General features: G+C 35.4%; 2 protein-coding genes across 2 annotated transcripts; one reads left to right on the top strand and one right to left on the bottom strand.

Moving 5' to 3' along the window:
* Nucleotides 1–5,611: 5,611 nt before the first annotated feature.
* LOC123881681 (histone deacetylase HDT1-like) lies at nt 5,612–9,877 on the bottom strand. Its single transcript, XM_045930401.1, has 11 exons — nt 9,723–9,877; nt 9,413–9,480; nt 8,713–8,918; nt 8,165–8,196; nt 8,039–8,074; nt 7,832–7,944; nt 7,494–7,553; nt 7,195–7,386; nt 6,984–7,071; nt 6,151–6,250; nt 5,612–6,039 (listed from the first exon to the last, which is right to left on the bottom strand). Exons 1-11 carry the CDS (start codon nt 9,745–9,747, stop codon nt 6,009–6,011), a joined length of 951 nt encoding a protein of 316 aa, XP_045786357.1. The 5' UTR covers nt 9,748–9,877; the 3' UTR covers nt 5,612–6,008.
* Nucleotides 9,878–17,559: 7,682 nt separating this feature from the next.
* On the top strand, nt 17,560–22,155 carry LOC123922170. Its single transcript, XM_045974916.1, has one exon. It carries the CDS (start codon nt 17,560–17,562, stop codon nt 22,153–22,155), a length of 4,596 nt encoding a protein of 1,531 aa, XP_045830872.1.
* Nucleotides 22,156–24,019: the final 1,864 nt, after the last annotated feature.

The following is a 24,019-nucleotide window of genomic DNA, read 5'->3' as shown; positions in this document are numbered from 1 at the left end:
TCAATGTAGCTTAATTTGGGTATGCTTTTTTTATGTAACGTCTTTTGGGTATACTCTCATGTAACATGTGATGACAACAATCATGAATTGTCATTTTTGTTACTTCAAGCAAAAGTGTCTTTGTCTGTGAAACTTTACCTCATTTTTTATCACTTTAATTTAATGCCTTATTTTTTTAGTAGAGGAGATTAATTGTGTACTCACACGCAATCCATAATCCGTAATTTCAGTACTAACACTTATAATATTAGAGAGAGGAAACATGCTCAATTAATTTTATGTATAGGTGGTGGTGTAATACGGGAATGGGTCCTCTCCTGTGCAGTTTTTACTGTAGGAGGTCCAGTCCCAAATCTAATCATTTAGCTTTTAAATAAAAAAATTAAAATTACAGTAATAATTCATTGTGGGGTTGAGATTTCACTTGACAAAATAATGTATTGGAGATTTGTTTTTTAATATTAACCTTGGTTTTCAGAAAAATGAAACCCAATAACCTATAGTTCCATTGCGAGATATTTTAGAGATTAATTTAAAAAATTGGCTTGTCTGATTAAAAGCATCTATAAAAAAATTACTCCATCGATATATATGAATATATAAATTAATACTTGCAAAATGAACTTATATAAAAAAAAAAGTGTACTATTAATGTATACAAATTAATATATAACTAATATTTTACCATTATTCTTAAAATGTACTTACAACAATAATGTGTCCTCATTAGAATCGTAAAATTGTTGGTAATATAATAAAAAATTGTGTTACATAATATATACTTTATGCGACACTATATATCTTACTTTTTATCTTTTATGAACTATATATCTCTCTTACTTTTTATCCTTTACATACACAATATGAAATTACACAAAAACTAAAAAAATGCCGTATTTAACATCAAAATCTTATGTCAAAATGTTTTTTCTTTGTAATAAAGTAGGTGCTATGTACCCAAATTAAGTTTCTTAAGATCATTGAAAAGGCCATGGTAATTTTTACCCATTATTTAAAAAAGGTAAGTTACAATGATTGTCCTCTTTATTCGATAGAAACTTTCAAGTTAAGATTTTCATTTTTTTTCTTCTCAAAAGCTTGTCCTAATCCTAATGCTATAAAACAAGAGTGAAACTCAAAGCAACAGCTAATTTTTCCTTCTTTATTTATGTTGATCTCAAATACTATATATATTTCTTGTCAAGCTGGCCTTTCAAGTTTCAACATTTTTTCCATGTCATCAGATTGCTTCACTTATATTGTATTGTTTCTCATTTTCAACATAGCATCAGATCCTCCTTGTGTCCTATAATCTATAGCTGTCCTATTTCCAAGCATTGATTCTAAAGTGAGCATTTTTTTTATTGTTTGTAACACTCAGTTATATATTTTCTTTCTTTTTTTTTTTAATATGAAAAATAGGTTTAGGGGAGTAACCGGGTCCCAGAGATTCATTAGAATCAGGACAGACCTCAAGAGTCACATTGTGCTAATAGAGGTACTTATCCACTAATTAACGAAGTTTTTACATTGATAATAGGAGTTAAACTCTTATATTTGCAGGATTTGAATCAACTTATAATCGACTGATGGCAATATTGGCCAACATCTATTATTAGGGTTGTTTTTATGCAGAATTTCATTCATAGATTTATAAATGATCAATATTTATGACTTTGGATTCAAATTATTTAGACTCTATTTCTGTTTGTCTTGTGAAATAAATGAAACTAACAAAGGACTCAATGTTTAAATGCATAATATATATATATATATATATATATATATATATATATATATGTAGTCCATAGTTTATTTTTTTGGTCAACCAGAATACATATCTTAGCTTATTTATGAGTACATATAAAAGATATATTCTTGCATGTGATCGAGTGACTTTGATTAGCAAACTTAAAATATATAAAAATATAATATAATATAATAAATACAGTGTATAAATGGGCTCCATAATACTATAGTGATATGATAAGATATGACCCAACCTTTGGATCATGGAAATTAGAAGGATCTATCCAATACTTAATGCTCAAGTGGGTTGCGCAAATCCCAAGCTGCCATGGAGTATCCATTGAATAGCAAACCATATAATTCCCAATCATAAACACCAAGAACAAGAAGAATCAAACCGAAAATTAAAGATAAATTTGAAATCCAGTTACTCACAGTTTAGTCTCTAACATGTTAATTATTTGACTCATAGTATTTTGTCAATATTATGCAGGATGGAGGTAGGGGTTTGAGGGGGTTTCAACTGAATTCTTTGGACAGGGCCAACTCTGAACATATATAAGCTTTGGGGCCAATGGTCTAGAGCCCAAATGTTTTTATATACATATTGTATTATAATAAAATAAAAATTTTGTTTGCCACCCTATCGATTTTCTTGCACGCCCTACGAATTTACCAAAATATTCATGTCCGATACTTAGGCAGCGGATACCCCAAAGACATCCTATAATTTTTTTTATAACATCCGTTACTTAAGTAGCGAATGACAATATGCATTAAAAACACTCATGTCTTCACATTCCAAGCATTAAGTCTTACAATTACAAAATTAAGAGAAAGTAATAGAAGTTTCTAGAAAACTCATAAAATAATATGATTCATTTAAATAAACTACTAGTTCTACTATTATTGTGTGTGTGTGTGTGGACAATGAAGCATACCAACTAGAAGTCGTAGAATATTTGAGTGAATGAACTGACCATCAACACGGAAACAGTCTACGAACCCACTACTCCCTATAGCTAGCAGCAAGCGATGATGGCTTTTTCAAGCTGAATTGTTCGAAATCAAGGAATGATACGAATATTGAGATAGATCAAGCACAATAGAGGTGTAATATGTATCAATCTATGAAGAATCACGTCTTGTTGAAAGCAACTCAGATCCAATCAAAAGCAAAATCGAGGGATGATCAATCAACGTGGCTGAGCACCACAAACATAAGAAATGCCAAAACTAGCGAACCCCATTAGCACGACGAATGATTACTACCGTCAACACTGAGTATCTAAACACCAAGTTCTTTCGAACAATATTAGGCCGACTCAAGTCTTGATGAATCTAGCGTGTGAGAAGCTTCCAACAAATGGATTCCTCCAACAGCCAATTTTGAAAATTCATTTTGCATATGCTGCATATGTCGTGTATTAATTCCACAACCCAAGCTTTCTCTATCAAAGAAAAATCCAAAACCCAAGCTTCCTGTCTACCAGCGTGAACCGCATCAGACAACCGATCTTTGTAGCAATCAACAAAATCTATTGGTAACGATCGTGAACAGTTTGTATATATAAAAAAAAAGTAAATTTGTTTGCTATATGTATAAACATGTATTTTAAAGATAAAGTCAGGAAGACAGTTGATACTTTAGGAGTAAGTGGATAAACATCAACAAACGGTACAAGTGACAATGACGAGTGAATCGGACGCCAATAGCAAGTGATGCAATAGTGTATACACTGACCTAATGTGCCTCCATTTAGGTATAGAGGTGCGCAAGCACTTTGAGGAATTCAGAGAGAAAACCTTTCCTTAGAAAGAAGTCTTTCAGCTCAGGCGGGACCCACGATTGGTTGAGCAAAGTGAGACACTTTTTAAGGACGACATAGTAAACGAAGTAAGAGATTAGAATTGACCCTCTATCTATTGAACGAAATAAATCCTAGTGGGAAGGAAATAAAGGGAATAAAGAGGCAAACACCGGACTTCATAATCACAAGTTATACTTGGCTTGGTGTGGAATTTGGGAAGTCCCATTCAGGACTATGCATGTACAAAGATAAGTAAGATGTTGCAGATGAAATAAGTCGAACACCTTATGAAAGAGTAGCCATATGAGGACGATCGGCAGAGTCGATTTGATATGAAACTATAACTCCCTCCATACATAAGTGGCTGTTTTAGAATGATGCAATTGTGAAACGAAAAACGACCTTGTAAGTGTAACAGAGAAGACTACCCGAACTAGAAAAATGAAACGAACATTAAATTAAGACGATAGACCCCAAATCTTAATTAAAATTAGAGAATAGATGTCAAGTGTACCAAAAAAAAAATCGGCAATACAATGAAATCATAAAACTCTCTTTCATTTCTCTAGTCACATTTTCTTTATTCCCTTTATCTAGGTTGTAAGGGCAATATAGGGTGCATTTAAGAAAAAATCTATTTCTTACTTATTCGATTAAATTTTAATTGAGAACATAGTAAAATTTGATCCTCGGCAATGATTACATCAGTAGTAATATAGCAGAATAAACCCAGGGCCTCCCTGATTTCTATAATATTGCAACTCTTTCTATTTGTTAATCAACATTTGCAGATATCTGACTTAGTATGTGTTTGGTTGAGTGTTTCCGCTTTCTAAACGTGAGTTTCAACTTCCAAAAGCAAGTTTGCCATTTTCTATGATATTTGGATACAATCAAAAGCAAATTCTGAAACGTGCTTCCATCGTCAAAACGTGAGTTTATTGGAAGTCACAAATTGTAGCTTCTGCGTTAACTAAAAGCAATTCTGGAGTTTGGTTTTTTGCTGACATATATATTTACCTAATTACCCATTCTTCAACTCAAGATCCAAATTTTTTTTTCTTCAAGCCTCAAATTGTTTTGTTCTCCGGAACAGTTTCTCCTTATGTTTGCAGATTTGGAGGAAAAAAAAGTGGGAGAAGAAGAATGAGAAGAACACAGATGAAAAATTAAAAAAAAAAATTGACAAACTAAAATCTGAATTTAAGAGAAGAATCAACAAAGTATTATGTCATCCATGAAATTAAACAACTTGAGAGGGGCAAGCATGGATGGCGAGCGTTAGAGATGAACTGACGGTTTGCAAGACAACAACCATTGATTACCTTTTTATATATTTTTTATAATTAATTAAACGAGGGGTTCTAGAGAATTCTTGTTTAATTTTTGAGAGAGATATTATTTTTACCGAATTGATGAGATGGTCAACTTGGTAATTTCACATCTAAAAGTACTTTTAATTTAAATTATCCAAACAACACCAAATGTTGAGAATCACTTTCAAGTTAATGTATTCAAACACAAATCAATTAACCTCAACTCACTTTTATCAAAATCAATTCTTTTTACCATCAAACCAAACACACACTTAGGTTTAAATAGACAAATGAATTTGACAACCACATTGCAAAATAACGCATGGAAAAACTATACTACTTTAAAAGTAGGGCATGTTTGTTTCAGATTTTTCGCCAAAAAAATCTATTTTTTTTATATTGTGTTTGTTTCAAATTTTTTCAAAAATCATTTTAGTAAAAACAATCATTTTTTTCATCAAAATGAGAATCTATTTTCATTAGCTTTTATCAAAATCAATTTTTTTTTATCATTCATCATCCCTCACCATCTTAAAAAAAAATAGATTTTAATGATTGTAAACAAACGGCAAATAACTTTAGATTTTTTTCAAAATCTAATAATTTTCTTAAAAATGATTTTTTTCAAAAAAAAATCATTTTTTTTAAAATCTCAAACAAACATGCCCGTAATAATTCAAACATCAGAATACACACTCCAAGTGTATTAGAATTGCAAGAGTGAGTAATCGACCATCGATCAAAAATAAAATCAGTTACACGTTTGATTAAGAATCTAGTTGATGTAGTATTTTGTTAGCAGAGAAGGAAATCAATAACAATACTGAAAATCAGAATGCCAGTGAAAAGGAAAGCTTCGCATCAGGTTTAATACAGTCACCCATAACGGCAAAATACAAAATCAACTTTAACGGTCGCTCTCCAAAAACCAATTTACAACCAAGATCGAAAGGCAATAATGTGAATATATTGGATGTTAAACAGTATCATCAAAAATTTCCAAACTATGTTTTCACCTCAAACTTTCCGCAGCTTGTAGTCTAAAGCTAGGATAAAAGATCAATTTTTTTCACCATACTCACTGTAATATAAGGGAAAATTACTACATGAATACGGTCATCAATGCAATAACTCAACGACGTCCTTGCTTGGACTTTTTAGACCTGAAAATACCATTAAAAAATCATAATTAAGTCATGATCTAACAAACAAAATTATTCATCAGCTTTGTCAAATCATATTTGTTTAACTATTTCAAGAGGGAAAAATCATACTTGCTAGAACTGGGAGACTGATCCTTAGCACCATTCTGAGGAGTTTTTCCACCTTTCTTGTTAGGATGGGGAGTGGCTATGTGTACAGCTTTTTTATCATCTACAACACAAATTTAATCAAGAATATTAAATAGGGGGAAAATAAACAATCACTATAACCAATTACATTTATCATAGAATGCCATGGAAGATATAAATTTGTTATGCAAATCAATTTATCATGAACACACAAATGTAGAAAAGCATTCGCATACACACTGTACCAACCAAGCATCTAAAAACAGAGTTGTAAGACAGATTACTATAACCAGTTAAACAGGATGAAATATAATCAAGATATGATCACTGCATAAAAGAATATTAAATAGGGAGAAATATAAACAATTACTATAACCAATTACATTTACCATTCAAGCATATAATGCCAACGAAAATAGAAATAATTTGTTATGCGCTCAATGCAAATAAATTTATCATGAACACACAAATGTAAGAAAACATTGGCATAAACACAGCACCAACCAAGCATCTAAAAACAGACTTAGTCATCTAAACGGGAAAACTGCAAGGGAAACTAATCAATCAGAATAGATTCTATGGATTTTCTTTGAGGATTTATCATGTGACACAAGCACTTGATGTCTTTTGTTGAGCTTCTGAATATACGTTGAGTTATGACATACTTATAAACATTTTTAGCTTATTTCAATAAGCTTATGAAAAACAGCTTATGTTTAATCACATGTTGCATGAGTTCTCATAATGCCCAAACACTTGTTGAATATATAATGCAAAGTATTGTGTGCTCGTGTGTGTATGTTTAATAACCTTACCAGTCTTTCCAGGAGTAGCATTTTTAGCTCTCTTGGCAGAAACTGGAGTTTGTGGTGCAGCCTCATTTGGTCTCTTGTTATTCTTGCCCTGATCCACATTCAAAACATGAAACCATGTATAAGTACTAGTGTAGTCTGCGCATAATACAATCATAAGATAATAAAAAATAAAAAATAAAACAGAGAACTGCATTGTACAGCAGTTGATTACCTTCTGAACAGGAGTCTCTTCATCACTAGAATCTTCATCACTAATATCATCATCACTGATATCTTCATCACTAATATCGTCATCAGAATCAGAATCAGTCTTTTCAGGAGTAGCAATTTTAGTCTTCTTGGTAGGAACTGGGGCTTTTGGTGCATTCTTATTTGTTCCCTTCATGCTCTTGCCCTGATCCACCTTCAAAACATGAAAACATGCATAAGTACTGGTGTAATCTGTTCATAATACAATCATAAGATAATAAATAACAAAACAGAGAACTGCATTGTACAACAGTTGATTACCTTCTTAACAGGAGTGGGAGTCTCTTCTTCACTTTCACTGTCCTCACTATCAGAATCAAACTAAAATGACAAATGAAAGAATTTACCATAAAAAATCTCAAATAACACTATATACCAGCAAGAAACAATCAATTTCTCATACGAGATTTCGTTCAAAAAATTTATTCTCTTATACAATATAAAACCAATGTTTACCAAAAAGACTCATATAAACTCGAAGAAAAAGCATCTTATTTCCTTTTTGAAGATATAAGATAGCAAAGTAAAAATAATGATACATCACACATAAAGAACGAATTACATGAAAGTGCAATTTAAACCAGAAGTTACTAATATACCTCCTCAGAAGAATCAGAATCAGATTCACCTTCAACTTTCACACGCTTGACGACTTGCTTTGCCACTGCACCAGTTTCAGCAGCAGGTTTTCCAAGCTCCTTTGCAGCCTCAGCTTTTGATTCAAGGTTTCATAAAAGATGATAATTATTAGTAATCAAAGAAGTATTATATTATGTAATAAACTTCAGATTAAGAGCAATATCTACCAGGTTCCGTCAAAGGAGCAAGTTCAGCTTCACTATCTGTACAAATAACACAAAGCAAAACAAAGTTTGAGAAACCGACTTATCCAGAACAAGAATAACATTTTGAAACAAACGATTGAGTCTCACCAGATTCGTCAGAGTCGTCAAAATCTCCATCGCTGCCACAGGAAAGACATCAGAAGTTGAGAGAAAAAGAAAGATAAATGATGAATTAGTAGTGAGGCATGATACACATGGATATATTAGGATGATTAGCAAAAAAAACATGTCCAAACAAGTGTTTTAAAAATCCAAACCAAACATTTCAACCGTTTGAACCTTATACTAGCAGTTACTACAGCTCGGTTATGTTAACAGTCCAATCACGGTTTTGTCTCGAATCAAGCTGTTTAGGACAGCTGAACCATAGCCCCCAAATATGTCTACTCAGTTTCTAGTCCGGTTTTTAAAATTGGTCAAATCTCCAAACACATACTCTCTAAAGAAAGCTAAACAAATATTAACTTAAATAAAAACATGAAATGAAAACAACAGGTCCAAACACATTCTCTAAAGAAGCTTACACAAATATTAACTTAAATAAAAACATAAAATGAATACAAAAGATCCAAATAAACATTCTCTATAGAAAGGTAAACCAATTTATAATAAACCACAAGAGTGCGAAAAATTACTCAAGAACTTTGTATCCAGAAAAATAGACAGCAGCATTTTTTGAATTATGGGAAAGTTCAGCCACCCTGTCTAGAACTATATTCAAAGTTGTGTGAGGAATGGCATCCTTAATAAGAGTTCCCAGAACAAGCTTCTGACCATCAACTTTCACATACACAACAACCGGTTCAGTTGCTTTGTCTTTCTTCACTTCCCCGAGTGCAGCCTGAAAATAACAAGTTACACCTTATCAGACTATTTTTAAAAAACAACATAACCTATGTTTGCTTCCAAGTTTGCAACAGCCAAAATTGATTCTGGAGATGTAAACTTGATTTTGACATCTTTGGTCCCTCTCGAGTAAAATTAATTTTATCCCCAAAATTGATCCTAACTTGAACCTAGGATTTCTACCTTCTAAGTCTAAATGTGTTTTTCCGCACTTTTACATTAATGTATATGAAGCACAGACTCTGACACTGACACTTGACATGGACAGCCTAATCATAGAGGTATCCGTGCTTCATATGTATCCATCCATTTCTAAGCAGTTTTTAAGCAAATATATTTAAATATAAACCACTTTACACTCAACTTACTTTAAAGTAAAATCAATTATACAAAATTAATTTTTATAACCGCATAATCACATTTCTTCAACAACTAAGTTGAAATAACTAATAATACAATAGTTATGAAATAACATAAACAAATTATAACCTGAGAAATGTGGATGTATCCCAACTCTGGATCAACTTTAACAGATTCTCCAACTTTAACCTCAGCACCTAATTTTCAAATCAATGTATAATTAGACTAAATTGCGAAAAATAAATCAAAAAAATATCTAACAAATGAAAATTTCCTATCTAACTATGATCGATAGATTCAATACTACTAGAATACAATCGGTGTTGAGATTTCAGTACAATACTATTAGAAAGTGAAATTAGTGAAGTAAAATTGGAATCGAAAGCGAGAGAGAGAGAGAGAGAAAGAGAGAGAGAGAGAGAGAGAGAGAGAGAGATACCCCAAAACTCCATTGGTGATTCCATTTGAGCGAGAAAGAGGCGAATCGAGAGAAAACGAGTGGAAAAAGAGGGGAACTCGTTTGTTTGAAGAAGAATGAAAAATAGGGTTTAAGGGGTTTCTAACATATTTATATAGACGTATTAGGGTTTCTAACATAAGGGAAAAATATTCTGTATAAAAAAATAAAATAAAAAATGGAAAAACATTTATTTTTTTTTCATTTTATCAAAGTAGTCTAGTACAATATATTGGAGAAAATGAGTCTTAGTACAATACAATATATTATGTAAACTTAAAACAAATATTAAAATAAATACAATAGAAAAACTTTCGCAACTGCGTTTTAGGGTCTGTCCAACATATTATGTGAGACTTAAAACAAATATTAAAATGAGACTGATCAGTGCATTTTAATGCACATTCTTTTACTATTGTACTAGTGTATTCCTATGGTTTAATTTACTATTTTTACTATTTTAATGTGTTTTTATATTTAAGTTTATTTCTAACTTTATTTTATTTTCGCACTTAATTTATGAATAAATAGCACTTTGACACCCTTCCAGTCCGCAGGTCATAACTGGAGCTACGAATATCGGATTGAGGCGCCGGAAGATGCGTTGGAAAGCTGAGATCAAGAGATACAACTTTCATGTTGAGGCCAAAACCCAGTTCGGAGGGCAAGTGTGTCAAATAGTTACGTTTATGTTCCAGACTTTATGAAAATAATGTAATTTCGGGTCAAACTTATGTTTTTCGACCCGTAGCTTTTTAAGCCCAATTTTCTCTGAGTACTTAAGCAAAAACACAGCTAGGGTTTCAGGGGGAATTCTGATTTCACGCAAAAAAATAGAAAAGAAAGGCTGCTACATTCTCATGGAGAACTAGCAACCCTAGGTTGATCCATTGGTATACGGGAACATCGTTCATGACTTCTTGAGGTTCAATTCTTAATAGTAATTCAGTTTATTTATTTATTGTCTTCTCTTATCAATTCATGCTCTTTATTTATTTATGAAACTCGAATATAGTGATGCTTAATCTCTATTTTGAGTTATATATTGTGAGACTTTTCGGATTGATTCATCGCTTGTATGACTAGTTCGAATATGAATTGATATAGGTTTTTTCGCGCTTAGCAAAAAAGGGTTGGTCGAAATCTGTCATGATACAAACCGTGTTCTAAGTGACGCTTGTTCACTACTCATGGTTAGTTGAACACATTCTTTGCTTAATCGAATGAATTCGTATAAACTGTTTATCGCTTGTATAATCGGTCTTATAAACCAACCAAGGCATGAATATATAAACAATATTTTATGTGAACCGAGGATAGAATCATAACGAAGTTTTCCTAAAACCAATGGATTGATCGTCTTTTTATCAATTGAATTTCTAATACTCTTTCGATCTAAACAAACCCAAAACCCCATATTTAATTGTGTTATTCATTGTTCTTATTTTTACTAATTATTAAATTAGAGGTCCTTGTGAGACGACCAAGGTTAACTCCCTTGTACTATATTTTAATTAAAACTTATTTTGATCGCGAAATGACAGCGATCAAATTGGCGCCGTTGCCGGGGATCTCTGATTAGGATTAGTAAAATTGAGAACTAACTAACATTACTAACAATTTTGTTTTGTGAGTTTTAGTTGTGTTTCAGGTTCTGACGTTGAATTTTGTAGTAAAGCTGAAAAATAATTAATTTTCGGTTCATATCTCGGATTGATCCGAAATTTGGTCCACAAATCCGAAAAAAATCAAGGAACAAAACTTTCGTATCTTTGATACGAAAATTCAGGCTGAAATTGCGAAATTCCTTCGGTTAGACCACTTTTTATTTTGTTTGAATTTTCCATATATTTAAAAAAATCTAAAAAAATTATATATAGATTTGTTTGATTTTTAGAGATTTTAGGTGGTATTTTTATTTTTTTTAGATTTTATTTGACTCAATTTTTTTATTTTTCTCTTCATTTCATTTAGACAAAAAAAAAAAACTATAAAAAAAAAATGGAAGATTCATTGGACCAGTTGACTTATATAATTAATTGCTTGGATGCAAGAAAACAACAAACATGCTATCAAAATCATATTCCAACTGTGATGTGTAATATTTGTTCTTCGAGTTTTCATATTAGTGATGCATGTCCTATATTGTTAGATACTGCTCTTTGTGGTGAGACCCAATTTGTAGGTAATTTTCAAGGACAATACTATCAAGAACAAAATTCATATCTTGACGAACAGCCTATTTGGTCACATCCACAGTTTCAGCAAATTGATTCATTGGTAGTTGAACCACAACCTAGTTTGGAAGAAATGATAATGCAGATGGCTGAAAATAATAAGAGAATGGCTGAAGATCATTTGCAATTTCTTCAACATATGCAAGTTATGAAAGTCCAAACTGATCAAGTTGAACAAATAATCTCCAATGCCCATCTAATTCAAGAGAAGAAGATGTTGCATGATGATGTACAACCTGCTGCACTCTTAGAGGTAATGCAATGTGATACAAGTGTTGATGAAACTCCAGGTGAGCCCATTGAAACAATACTTGTTTCTGTTGATGAACACAAAATAAGCAACATAAATTCAAGTGAATGCATGGAAGAGATCACACCACAAAATTCCTTTGAATATGATATAGATGAATTACATACTTCGCTTGAAGTAGATAAATCTTTTGAAATTTTTTCTTGTGAATGTGGTGTTTGTAATGCTTGTCTTGAGATCAATGCAGCTATTTTAAGTGAAGATATTTTGATGCCGACAACCACTTGTGCAGAAATTCAAGCAAATACAATAACTCTTGTAGTTGACAGCAAAAACGTGGATTTTAGTCGGAAGAAACCATTGACTATAGAAAAAAAATTGTTGGTGGAACCTTTGATTAAGCCAAGAAACATGCAGTTGTCCTTCACCATTTGTGCATCTCTTCCACCCAATTTATCTGACTCACAAACTAACCGTGGATTGTCTGATTTCCATGTTTTTGTTATTGCAGGTGTACCATATGTGCTGGCTATTCCTCCCAAGCCACCAGATTTTTTACTAATATCTAAGTTCATCTGCTATTTGCTTTTTCCCGTTTCATGTATTCGAAGTGCAGAAAGGCCTCCTCCAAAACCACCAGACATGAAAGCTACACCTTAGCCCTCGGGTGTGTTCCTTCCTTTTCTTTATGCTTAATGTTATACATTGCGGACAATGTCTGTTTTAAGTGTGGGGGGGACATTTATTTATTTTACTTTCCTGTCAATTAAAAAAATATAATAATAATAAATAAATAAATTTAGCATGCATGCAATTGTTATGAGTAGTTACATGTTTTAGGACTAGAGTAATATAACTGTAGGATTGGTGAAATTTTTGGAAATTCTCGTTTTCATACGTGATATGATGATCTTTGCACCTTAATGCACAATTGCTGAAAAACTTGCAAACTTAGTAGTGGCTTGATAAATCTTTAAAATACACAGTCATCAGCTAAGTTGTCTGAGTATAGAATACGATAAAGAGGTATGATTAGGACTAAGTTTGGGGGAAAACTGAATTACTTGATTGTAGGATCATGGCTAGATTAAATGATGGGATACTACACAATAAAAAAAAAATTAAAAAAATAAAAATAAAAATAGAATAAGTTCCTGTGCCCGAAACTGGAGGAACAATAATGAATATGTTGAGTTCTTGTGCCTAAAACTGGAGGAACAAATGTTGTGTAGGGTGCTCTATTCGGAGTAACAGGTTGGACTCATTACAAGTGAGATCCCGTCAGGTGAAAAGGTAGAGTAGCACCTAAAGCATAACTAAAATGAACTTAAGTGGTATCCCTGCGTATAAAAATCAAAAAGCCTGTGAGAACAAGAAAAGAATAGCTTCCCCTCAAGCTGAAATCTAAACTCAAACTCTGAGTTGTAGGAAAGAAAAGGTAGCTTAGTATCCTGACTGTGTAGTTTATGAGAAGGATCATGTCATGACTCTGGTTGACAGTAATAGGCAGTTCACACACACATGCATGATTATCATTGATAGTTGACATACAAGAGTTATGCCAATCTTTGAAAAACAATCCAAGGCTTGTAGCTTGAATCTTAGAATGTGTTGGTACTTGTGACGTTGTAGCATGCTTGTTTGTGTTTTAAATTTTTAGTTTAAGTCTTTAATCCTAAGTTTTGCTCGGAGTGCAAAAGTTCAAGTGTGGGGGAATTTGATCAGTGCATTTTAATGCACATTCTTTTACTATTGTACTAGTGTATTCCTATGGTTTAATTTACTATTTTTACTATTTTAATGTGTTTTTATATTTAAGTTTATTTCTAACTTTATTTTATTTTCGCACTTAATTTATGAATAAATAGCACTTTGACACCCTTCCAGTCCGCAGGTCATAACTGGAGCTACGAATATCGGATTGAGGCGCCGGAAGATGCGTTGGAAAGCTGAGATCAAGAGATACAACTTTCATGTTGAGGCCAAAACCCAGTTCGGAGGGCAAGTGTGTCAAATAGTTACGTTTATGTTCCAGACTTTATGAAAATAATGTAATTTCGGGTCAAACTTATGTTTTTCGACCCGTAGCTTTTTAAGCCCAATTTTCTCTGAGTACTTAAGCAAAAACACAGCTAGGGTTTCAGGGGGAATTCTGATTTCACGCAAAAAAATAGAAAAGAAAGGCTGCTACATTCTCATGGAGAACTAGCAACCCTAGGTTGATCCATTGGTATACGGGAACATCGTTCATGACTTCTTGAGGTTCAATTCTTAATAGTAATTCAGTTTATTTATTTATTGTCTTCTCTTATCAATTCATGCTCTTTATTTATTTATGAAACTCGAATATAGTGATGCTTAATCTCTATTTTGAGTTATATATTGTGAGACTTTTCGGATTGATTCATCGCTTGTATGACTAGTTCGAATATGAATTGATATAGGTTTTTTCGCGCTTAGCAAAAAAGGGTTGGTCGAAATCTGTCATGATACAAACCGTGTTCTAAGTGACGCTTGTTCACTACTCATGGTTAGTTGAACACATTCTTTGCTTAATCGAATGAATTCGTATAAACTGTTTATCGCTTGTATAATCGGTCTTATAAACCAACCAAGGCATGAATATATAAACAATATTTTATGTGAACCGAGGATAGAATCATAACGAAGTTTTCCTAAAACCAATGGATTGATCGTCTTTTTATCAATTGAATTTCTAATACTCTTTCGATCTAAACAAACCCAAAACCCCATATTTAATTGTGTTATTCATTGTTCTTATTTTTACTAATTATTAAATTAGAGGTCCTTGTGAGACGACCAAGGTTAACTCCCTTGTACTATATTTTAATTAAAACTTATTTTGATCGCGAAACGACAGCGATCAGAGACCTATGAAAAAAAAAGTAAAATAAAAAATTTATTATAAAAAAAAGTAAAATAAAAAGTTAACCTTAATTATTATTAGTAATTTTTTTATTGAAACTCGATATCCAATTTAAGGATAAACTAATTCAAGAAGTTAATTTTGCCGTCCACTAATAAATGTCTAATTGAAGCTAGAGGGAAGCCTTACATATAAGAACGAATCCAATATAGAAATTGACTTGAAAGAATTGTACATAAGCCCTAAAGAAATTAAAATGTATTGATTATTTATATGTATTAAAATTGGTATATTTGTTTTCAATAATTCTTTTATATTATGGTATAGTTTTTTATTGGAATATTATGGTATAGACAATGTTTTAATATTAAAATAAATAACATTATCCAGATTGTAAGGCATTTTATTAAAAATAAAAAAGGCAGTCAATCATTTACTTTTTGACAACAAAAAAAGAGCGGTAAATAATATGAGAATGAAATGATAAGATGAAATGATTCATTAATTGAATTATGATTACACTTGCTCCATATATATATATATGAGTTTTGGATCTAAGATACCTTAATACAAAAATCAAAGTAATGGTAAAGTGCACTATAGTAATTAGCAACCAGCTAGTAAATTCTGCTACTAATGGTGTGTTTGGTAATATAAATAAGTTAGCTTATAGTTTATTATATAAGCTTATAAGTTTGTTTCAAAAAATTAGAGGTGTTTGGTAATAAGTTTTTTTTACTAGCTTATAGTTTTTTTTCAGATGCTATTTCAAGTAGCGTTTGAGCTTATAACTTATAGTTTTTTATACTTTATTCTATTTTTACCCTTTAATTTAATAACTACTCACATTAAAAAAGAAATTATCCGCTATATCAATTATGTCATTTTATATTTATTAACTACTTTAAAAACTAATTTTATCATACACTTTAATTTCAATTAGCTAATTTTTCAGCCATCAACTATAAACTTACTTTTCAGCTATCAGCTAGCTTATAACTTATTTTTCCCAAACTTTAAGTAACATAGTTGTGTTAATTGAGCTTGCCTGTGATCAATATCTTCTTGGTGTAATAGTAAAGCAAAAGAAAATGCAAATGAAAATGCACTCACTGAGTTTTAAGCCGGTGACATCAGGCTAACATTACAGCACATGAAGTCAATTGAACTGGATACATTTTTACGCATATGAGGATTTTATTATTATAGTTATTATTATTATTATTATTATTATTTTATTTATTTATTTTTTTATAGTGTTATTATTATTATTATTAACATACAATACAATTGTTACATTTGGGGGCCTAATGGGCTTTATAATTTTTTAAAATTTTGGGGCCTAAAGACATACCTTCATTAGCTTTGCGTTTGGGCGGGCCCCGTTACTAAGATAGAAGAGAATTTCTTTAGTCGTTTTATCTATTTTCTCGCGCGGCATATAAATTTATCAAAATATCCCGTCTGTTATTTAGATAGTGAAAACCCTCCAAAAAACCCTACTTTTATAACGTTCGCTTAGCTAGCGAAATGATAAAAATGGAATCAAAAGCTGAAGCTGAAATGAGAGAAAACGTGAGAGGAAAATTGGAGAGGATCCAAATTCAAAATACTAAATTGGCAAAAACTAACACACAACGTTGACGCTTATAAAAAAAAAAAAAGGTTGACAAATGTTAATTTGTCATTTTATAAAATGAATTAGAAAGTGTAAGGTTTTTTTTTATAAAATAAATTTGCAAAAAAAAATAATAATAATAATAATAAAAGCCAATTGTAATTTGCCAAAAAATAAATAAAAGCCAAGTGTACATTTTTTTTTGGTATAAAACAACATTGTGTCGACATATTAATTGAGAGCAGTAATTGTAAATTTGGTGGCTGGACTGGGCAATGGGCTTAAGGACATATCCAGTAAGCCCAATTAGTATAAGAAGGAGGATAGGCCCAAATCAAGTAAACCCTAAATGTCCATTAGGCGATAAGTGGCCAAGGCGTGACTAACGACAGCGTGGCAACGCCCAGAAGGGGAATCCCATACTAGTATAAATATCTTCTCCTTCCCTGCGTTAACTATTGACTTGAGAAAGAAGAAATCAACTTCCCATAACCACCATAGCTTGGAGACCAAGGTTATCATCCCTACTTTCACGCTGTACCACCGAAGAAGACGCTAAGGACCGGATTTCTAGGAATCTTAGCTTGGAGAAGAAGGCTAAGCGGTCTATAAATAGCTTCATACTTCCATTTGTAAAAGATCGAATTCTGATATATAAAACTCCCAGGGTTGTTGGGATCGAACTAAGTTGTAATCACATCATTTAATCAATAATACAACCCCCTTAGAGTTTTTACCAGAACATTTTGGCGCCCACCGTGGGGCTGCGGTAAAAACATTTGTCCCAGCCTACCACATCGAACTAGACAAAAATTAAACATCTCCACATGGCTGGAGAACACGGAAATAACGATAATTCTAGTGTCAGTACTTTGCAAGCCGCCGTCGTGGAAATACGGCGTTTGCAGACTCAAATTGCGGCCATTGAGGCCGAAAGAGCACATGAGAAAGAAAAAGCGAAAATGATTTCAAAAGAGGAGGAAGGAGAGAGCGTCATGGACGTACAACCTTTGGCACAACATTTATGGGATACTCAAGTCTTAGAAGCAATAAAGGTTCCTCACCTTCCTACTTTTGACGGAAAAACGGACCATCGGGAGCATTTGATGGCAATAGGAACACAAACTGCCATAATCAACGCTTCGGAACACCTAAAATGTAAATTACTAGCCGGTACCTTTAAGGACGTAGCCTTGCGTTGGTATATGAACCTTCCAAGGAATTCAATAGAAAGTTACGCTGATTTTCACAAAAAGTTCATCCACCAATTCGCCGGATCAAAACACGTGAAAGTCACGTCAACTAGCCTTTTTTCCATTCGCCAAAACCACAGCGAATCGTTACGCAGCTTTCTCGCCAGATTCAGCGAGGCCACCATTAAGGTTTCGAATCCAAACCAAGAGATGTTCGTGGCGGCTTTCCACAATGGATTGAGAGCAGGGCATTTCAACGAATCCTTAGCCCAAAAACCAGCATCATCGATGCAGGAGGTAAACAAGAGAGCGGAGTGTTACATAAAGGGCAAAGAGAGCAACGCCGAGAAAAGGCAAAGAGATGCCAAGGAGAAAGAATATGTGGGCCGTACTACTAAAGCGCCAGATCACCAGCGACAAAAGGCTGGAGGCCATCAAGGAGACTCATGGCAAAGGCGCCATGGTAAGCCCTACCATCAACCATCAAGGAGAGAGTTCAGGAACCATCCCGCCAGTGGAGAATTTACGCCATTAAATACTTCAAAAGCTTACGTGTTAGACGAAATTCTTGCCAGCGGTTTGGCAAACCTCCCCGCCAGAAGAACCAACAATATCCCCATGGGGCTCGACGACAGCGCTTGGTGCTCCTATCACAGATGCAGAGGTCATTCCACGGAGAAGTGTTTCCGCCCGAGAGATTTGATCGAGGAACTGATCAAAAGCGGCCACCTCCGAAAGTTCATTGAAGACGCAACACAGGGCCGAGTCGTCGTGCCTAAAATCCCTAGGCAAGAACCACGAAATACTCCCGGGTCAGGTAAAGAATCTCCCAAAGGAAGGATCTCTGTGAATACAATAGCAGGGGGATTCTCAGGAGGAGGCGAGTCAAGCTCGACGAGGAAACGATATGTGCGCCGCGCAATCTCAGAAATATACCTCGTGAGACAACCACAACCACTCGCCGTCCCGGATTTGGCATTCACGGTAAAGGATGGACTTGAGGTGGCACCTCACGATGATGACCCTCTGGTAATACAAGTCCAAATCCTGAACTGCGACGTAAAGAGAGTATTGATTGACTCAGGAAGCTCAGCAGATATTATGTACTGGGAGGCCTTTAAGGCCATGCAATTAGCAGAGGAGCAGTTGCAACCATATGCCGGAACTTTGGTTGGATTTTCCGGAGAGCAGGTAGACGTAATGGGCTACGCCTCGTTACTCACTACCTTTGGAGAAGGGAGTAACGCCAAAACCATCAAGGTACGATATTTGGTAGTCAAAACTCCATTCACCTCCTACAACATTATCATAGGAAGACCCGCTTTCAACACCTTGGGCGCGGCCATGTCCACCCTATATCTAGCGATTAAATATCCTCTAGACAACGGAGAAGTAGGAACAGTTAGAGGCGATCAAATACTCGCCAAAAAGTGCTACGAGTCCAGTCTGAAGATAAGACATAAAACCTCCAATTCAAGTGTAGTATTTGAGGGAAGACAAACCACAGTTCCTGGTGGCATAAACATCATTGAGAATTCAGATATGGATCCCAGAGAAGAGTTCCAAGACAAGAGAGTGAGCCCTATAGAAGACCTGGAGCAAGTCCAAATTGGCGAACACCCACACCAGACAACCAGTTTAGGGACAGCGTTAACTCACCAAGAGAGAGGGAAAATCATCAAAATCCTGAAAGATAACGCTGACCTATTTGCGTGGAAGCCTTCAGACATGCCAGGAATAGATGAAGGGGTGATCACCCACAAGCTATCGATATCGCCCAGCACTAAACCAATCTCTCAAAGAAAAAGAAAGGTAGGAGAAGAAAGGCGAGCTGCGATAGCAGAAGAAGTAGAGAAACTAAAAGAAGTTGGATTCATTGAGGAAATAAAATACCCTTCGTGGTTAGCAAACGTCGTCATGGTGAAAAAGGCCAACGAAAAATGGAGGATGTGCGTAGATTTTACGGATCTGAATAAGGCGTGTCTCAAAGACACATATCCTTTGCCCAACATAGATAGGTTGATAGACGGCGCTTCTGGATGCAAAATGTTGAGCTTCATGGACGCCTACTCCGGGTATAATCAAATAAAGATGAATCCCGCAGACGCCCGCCACACAGCCTTTATGTCTAACACCTGCAATTATTTTTACAACGTTATGCCTTTTGGGCTGAATAATGCGGGGGCGACATATCAAAGGCTGATGGACAGGGTATTCTCCGAACAAATAGGAAAGAACCTGGAAGTATACATTGATGACATGGTAGTGAAAACTTCCGAAGAGAACCAGCATGACGATGATCTTTTAGACATCCTGAGATCGGTAAGGAAATACAACATGAGGTTAAACCCAGCAAAATGTTCTTTCGGAGTGCAAGCAGGGAAATTCCTAGGTTTCATGCTCACCCACAGAGGAATAGAGGCCAACCCTGAAAAATGTCAAGCCATCATAGACATGCGAAGTCCTACCTCCGTAAAAGAGGTTCAGAAGCTGACAGGAAGAATAGCGGCGTTGTCCAGGTTCCTATCATGCGCAGGCGAGAAAGGTTTTCATTTCTTTACATCTCTAAAGAAAAATGAAAGATTTTCATGGACGCCTGAGTGCGAGGAGGCTTTCAAACAATTAAAAGAATTCTTGGCATCTCCGCCCATCCTGACGCGCCCATTACCAGGCAATACTCTTTACCTTTATCTTGCAGTTTCCGATAGAGCCTTAAGTTCCGCTTTAGTTCAAGAGGTAGAGGGCGAGGAAAAACCCATATACTTCGTAAGTAGAACCCTTAGAGGAGCGGAGATAAGATATCAAAGGATCGAGAGGCTATCTCTCGCGGTAGTTGTCACAGCCAGGAAGTTAAGACAATACTTTCAAAGCCATAAAGTAGTTGTTAGGACAGATTACCCTATTAAGAATGTCCTCAGAAAGCCTGACTTAGCGGGAAGGATGGTAGCGTGGTCCGTCGAGTTGTCAGAATTTGACATCACTTTCTCACCTAGAGGGGCCATCAAGTCTCAAAGGTTGGCCGACTTTGTGTTAGAAATGTCTACCCCGCCAATAACTGAAAAAACTTCGCCTTGGACCCTATCAGTTGATGGAGCCTCCAACGTAAGGGGAAGTGGGGCTGGAATAGTACTAAAAGGACCAGATGGCGTTATGATAGAGCAATCACTACGTTTCGCCTTTAAAGCTAGCAACAATCAAGCCGAACACGAAGCTTTGATAGCAGGAATGAAGCTAGCGAAGGATATGGAAGTGAAGGATGTGAAAGCCATGAGCGATTCCCAACTGGTTACCAACCAGGTATCAGAGAAATTTCAAACGAAGGAGCCACAGTTAATCAAATATGTAGAGGGGGTACAAAATCTAGCCAAATGCTTCAACTCTTTTGAATTAGTTTATGTTCCCCGCGAGCAAAACATGAGGGCAGATTTGTTGTCAAAATTGGCGAGCACGAAAAAGCCAGGAAGTCATAAAACCGTTATCCAAGAAACCATCAAAACTCCCAGCATTAGCGGGGAGGATCTGATGATGGTAATAGAAGAGGAAGATTGGAGGTCGCCCATAATCCGATACCTCCAAAATGACGAACTCCCAAAGGAAAAGGAAAAGGCGTTCAAATTAAAAAAGATGGCGGCATGGTACTCCATGGTTGGGGATAAGCTTTACAAGAGAGGATTCGCTTCCCCCCTCCTTCTGTGTGTCAGCAATGAAGAAGCAAAGCGCATTATGTCCGAGGTGCATGAGGGTTCGTGCGACAGCCATATTGGTTCAAGAGCGTTAGCAAGAAAGTTATTAAGAGCAGGTTTTTACTGGCCAGATATACATGATGATACCGCCATGTACGTAAGAAACTGCGATAAATGCCAGCGACACGCTAATTTAGATCACGTCCCAGGAGAGCCACTGAAGTCAGTATTATCCCCATGGCCTTTTTTCATGTGGGGCGTGGATATCATTGGTCCATTTCCAGTTGGGTACAAACAAGCGCGATGGATCATCGTCGCCGTGGATTATTTTACAAAATGGATAGAAGCAGAGCTAGTATCCAGTATTTCGGCGGAACAGGTTAAGATCTTTTATTGGAAGAAAATCATTTGCAGATTCGGATTGCCCAAGTATATTGTATCAGATAACGGCACCCAGTTCGCCAGTGAAAGTGTCGTAGAGTTCTGTCGAAACAAGGGAATCCAAAATACCTTCATATCGGTGGAGCATCCTCAAACTAACGGATAAGCGGAATCAGCAAATAAGGTTATATTAAGGGCATTGAAAAGGAGGCTAGCTAGCAAAGGCGAGGCTTGGGTAGCCCACATCTCGCCTATCCTTTGGTCGTATCACACTACCCCCCCAATCATCAACAGGAGAAGCACCATTCACAATGGTCTATGGTTCAGACGCAATGATCCCTGTAGAGATAGATCCTCCTAGTTGGCGCAGAGAAACCATAATTCAAGAAGAAAACAATAGAGCCCTGGAGGAGAATCTAGACATGATTGAAGAGAAAAGGGAAAGAGCACATTTCAGGGAATTCGCCATAAAGCAAAGAGCCGCTAGGCGTTATAATTCCAGAGTCAGACAAAGAAAGTTTCAAGAAGGCGATTTAGTTTTGAAAAGACCCATGGGAAAGGACAAAGGAGGAAAATTCGCCGCAAACTGGGAAGGTCCTTTTCGCGTGCAAGAAGCCTTTGAGGGAGGAGCATATCGTTTAGAAACAATGGAAGGAAGGACTCTGCCCAGAACTTGGAATGTAGCAAACTTGAAGTTCTACTACAGTTAGCCATGGAGCGTCACTCCATTGATGGAAGAATGAAGTAAATTCTATTTCCTTTCAGCACTATTTAAAATTATGATGTACTAGAATCATTTTTCATCAATAAATAAAAACAATGAAACACTCTTTTCTCCTGTGCAAACAGGAGTTTTTATTGAGGCTCATTGAATTTCAAAATATCAGGGGTTCTATTATATGCATGTCTATTTTTACAATCAAAATATCTAAGCCAATAAAGGTCAACCTGATTAAGTTACGGGTTCTGAACCATATATAAAAAAAAATGGTTATCTCGAAGTGGAGCTCTGAATCTTTATAAAAGATCAACCCAGATGTGAGCTCTGAACCATAAAATGTTAAAGGCGAGGAGGACACAACCAAATCGTTTGTAACGCCAGCAGAAACATTCTACATGCAGCGAAACAAGACGACGTATCATAGCGCCATACTAGTTACAATCGCCAAAAAGGCAACAGGTATAAAGTTATTCACAAGTGATTCGTAATTATGTTTAAAATGTCAAAGGCATCGCAGGTGCAAGAGTGAAAGTTTTAAAGGCAAGAATGATAGAAGGCGTTACCTCACAACGTAATATGAAGACAGGAAATCAAACAAGTAAAAAAATTAATAAAGACCCCATGAAGGGAAAGATGTTCAAGCCACAAGAGGGCATACAAAAGTAATTACAAAAGCCACAGAAGGGCAAGATAAATCCATTACAACAAAAGAGGAAAAGCACTCATTGAGGAGGAATATAAGGGACGAGCTTCCCATCAATAATCTGATTCATCGCATCAGCTTCACCTAGGCGCTTGGCATCAAGGTCTGGGAAAAGCAGCTTGACTTGCTCAATGGCAAAAGAGAAGCCTTCATCATACTGGTTGGCGGCGTAGAGTTGAAGCTCTGTGACATTATTCTCTAACCTGGCCTTCTCCTCGCCCAAGGTTCCCGCAGAATATACCGCCTCATCCCTCTCCTTGGAAAGCTTTGAAATTTTCTCATCCTGAGCAGCAGCGTTCTCCTTAAGCTTAGTCTCGGAAGCGGCATAGCTTTCTTTAACCTTAGCCAGCTTCTCCTCATACTCCTTCTTCAACCTCTCCGCCTCACTCTCCTGACTCTCTTTCAACTTCTGAATATCCCCCTCCAGTCTGCTTTTGGTCTCAGAGTACCTCTTCTCAATGTCAGCAAGGTGGTCGTCAACTGTCTTCACCTTTCGCTTCGCCTCCTGGACCTCCTGTTCTTGGCAATTTGTCAGCAAATAGTTGAGAAGAGTACCCTTAACCTCGTACTCCAGAGCTTTCTTCCTCAAATCCTCCGTGGGAGTGT

Source organism: Trifolium pratense, linkage group LG4, assembly GCF_020283565.1.
Source record: "Trifolium pratense cultivar HEN17-A07 linkage group LG4, ARS_RC_1.1, whole genome shotgun sequence".
In the NCBI taxonomy this organism is placed as follows: domain Eukaryota; kingdom Viridiplantae; phylum Streptophyta; class Magnoliopsida; order Fabales; family Fabaceae; genus Trifolium; species Trifolium pratense.
Note: the sequence above shows the minus strand (reverse complement) of the source record. Positions and strands in the feature narration are given on the sequence as shown.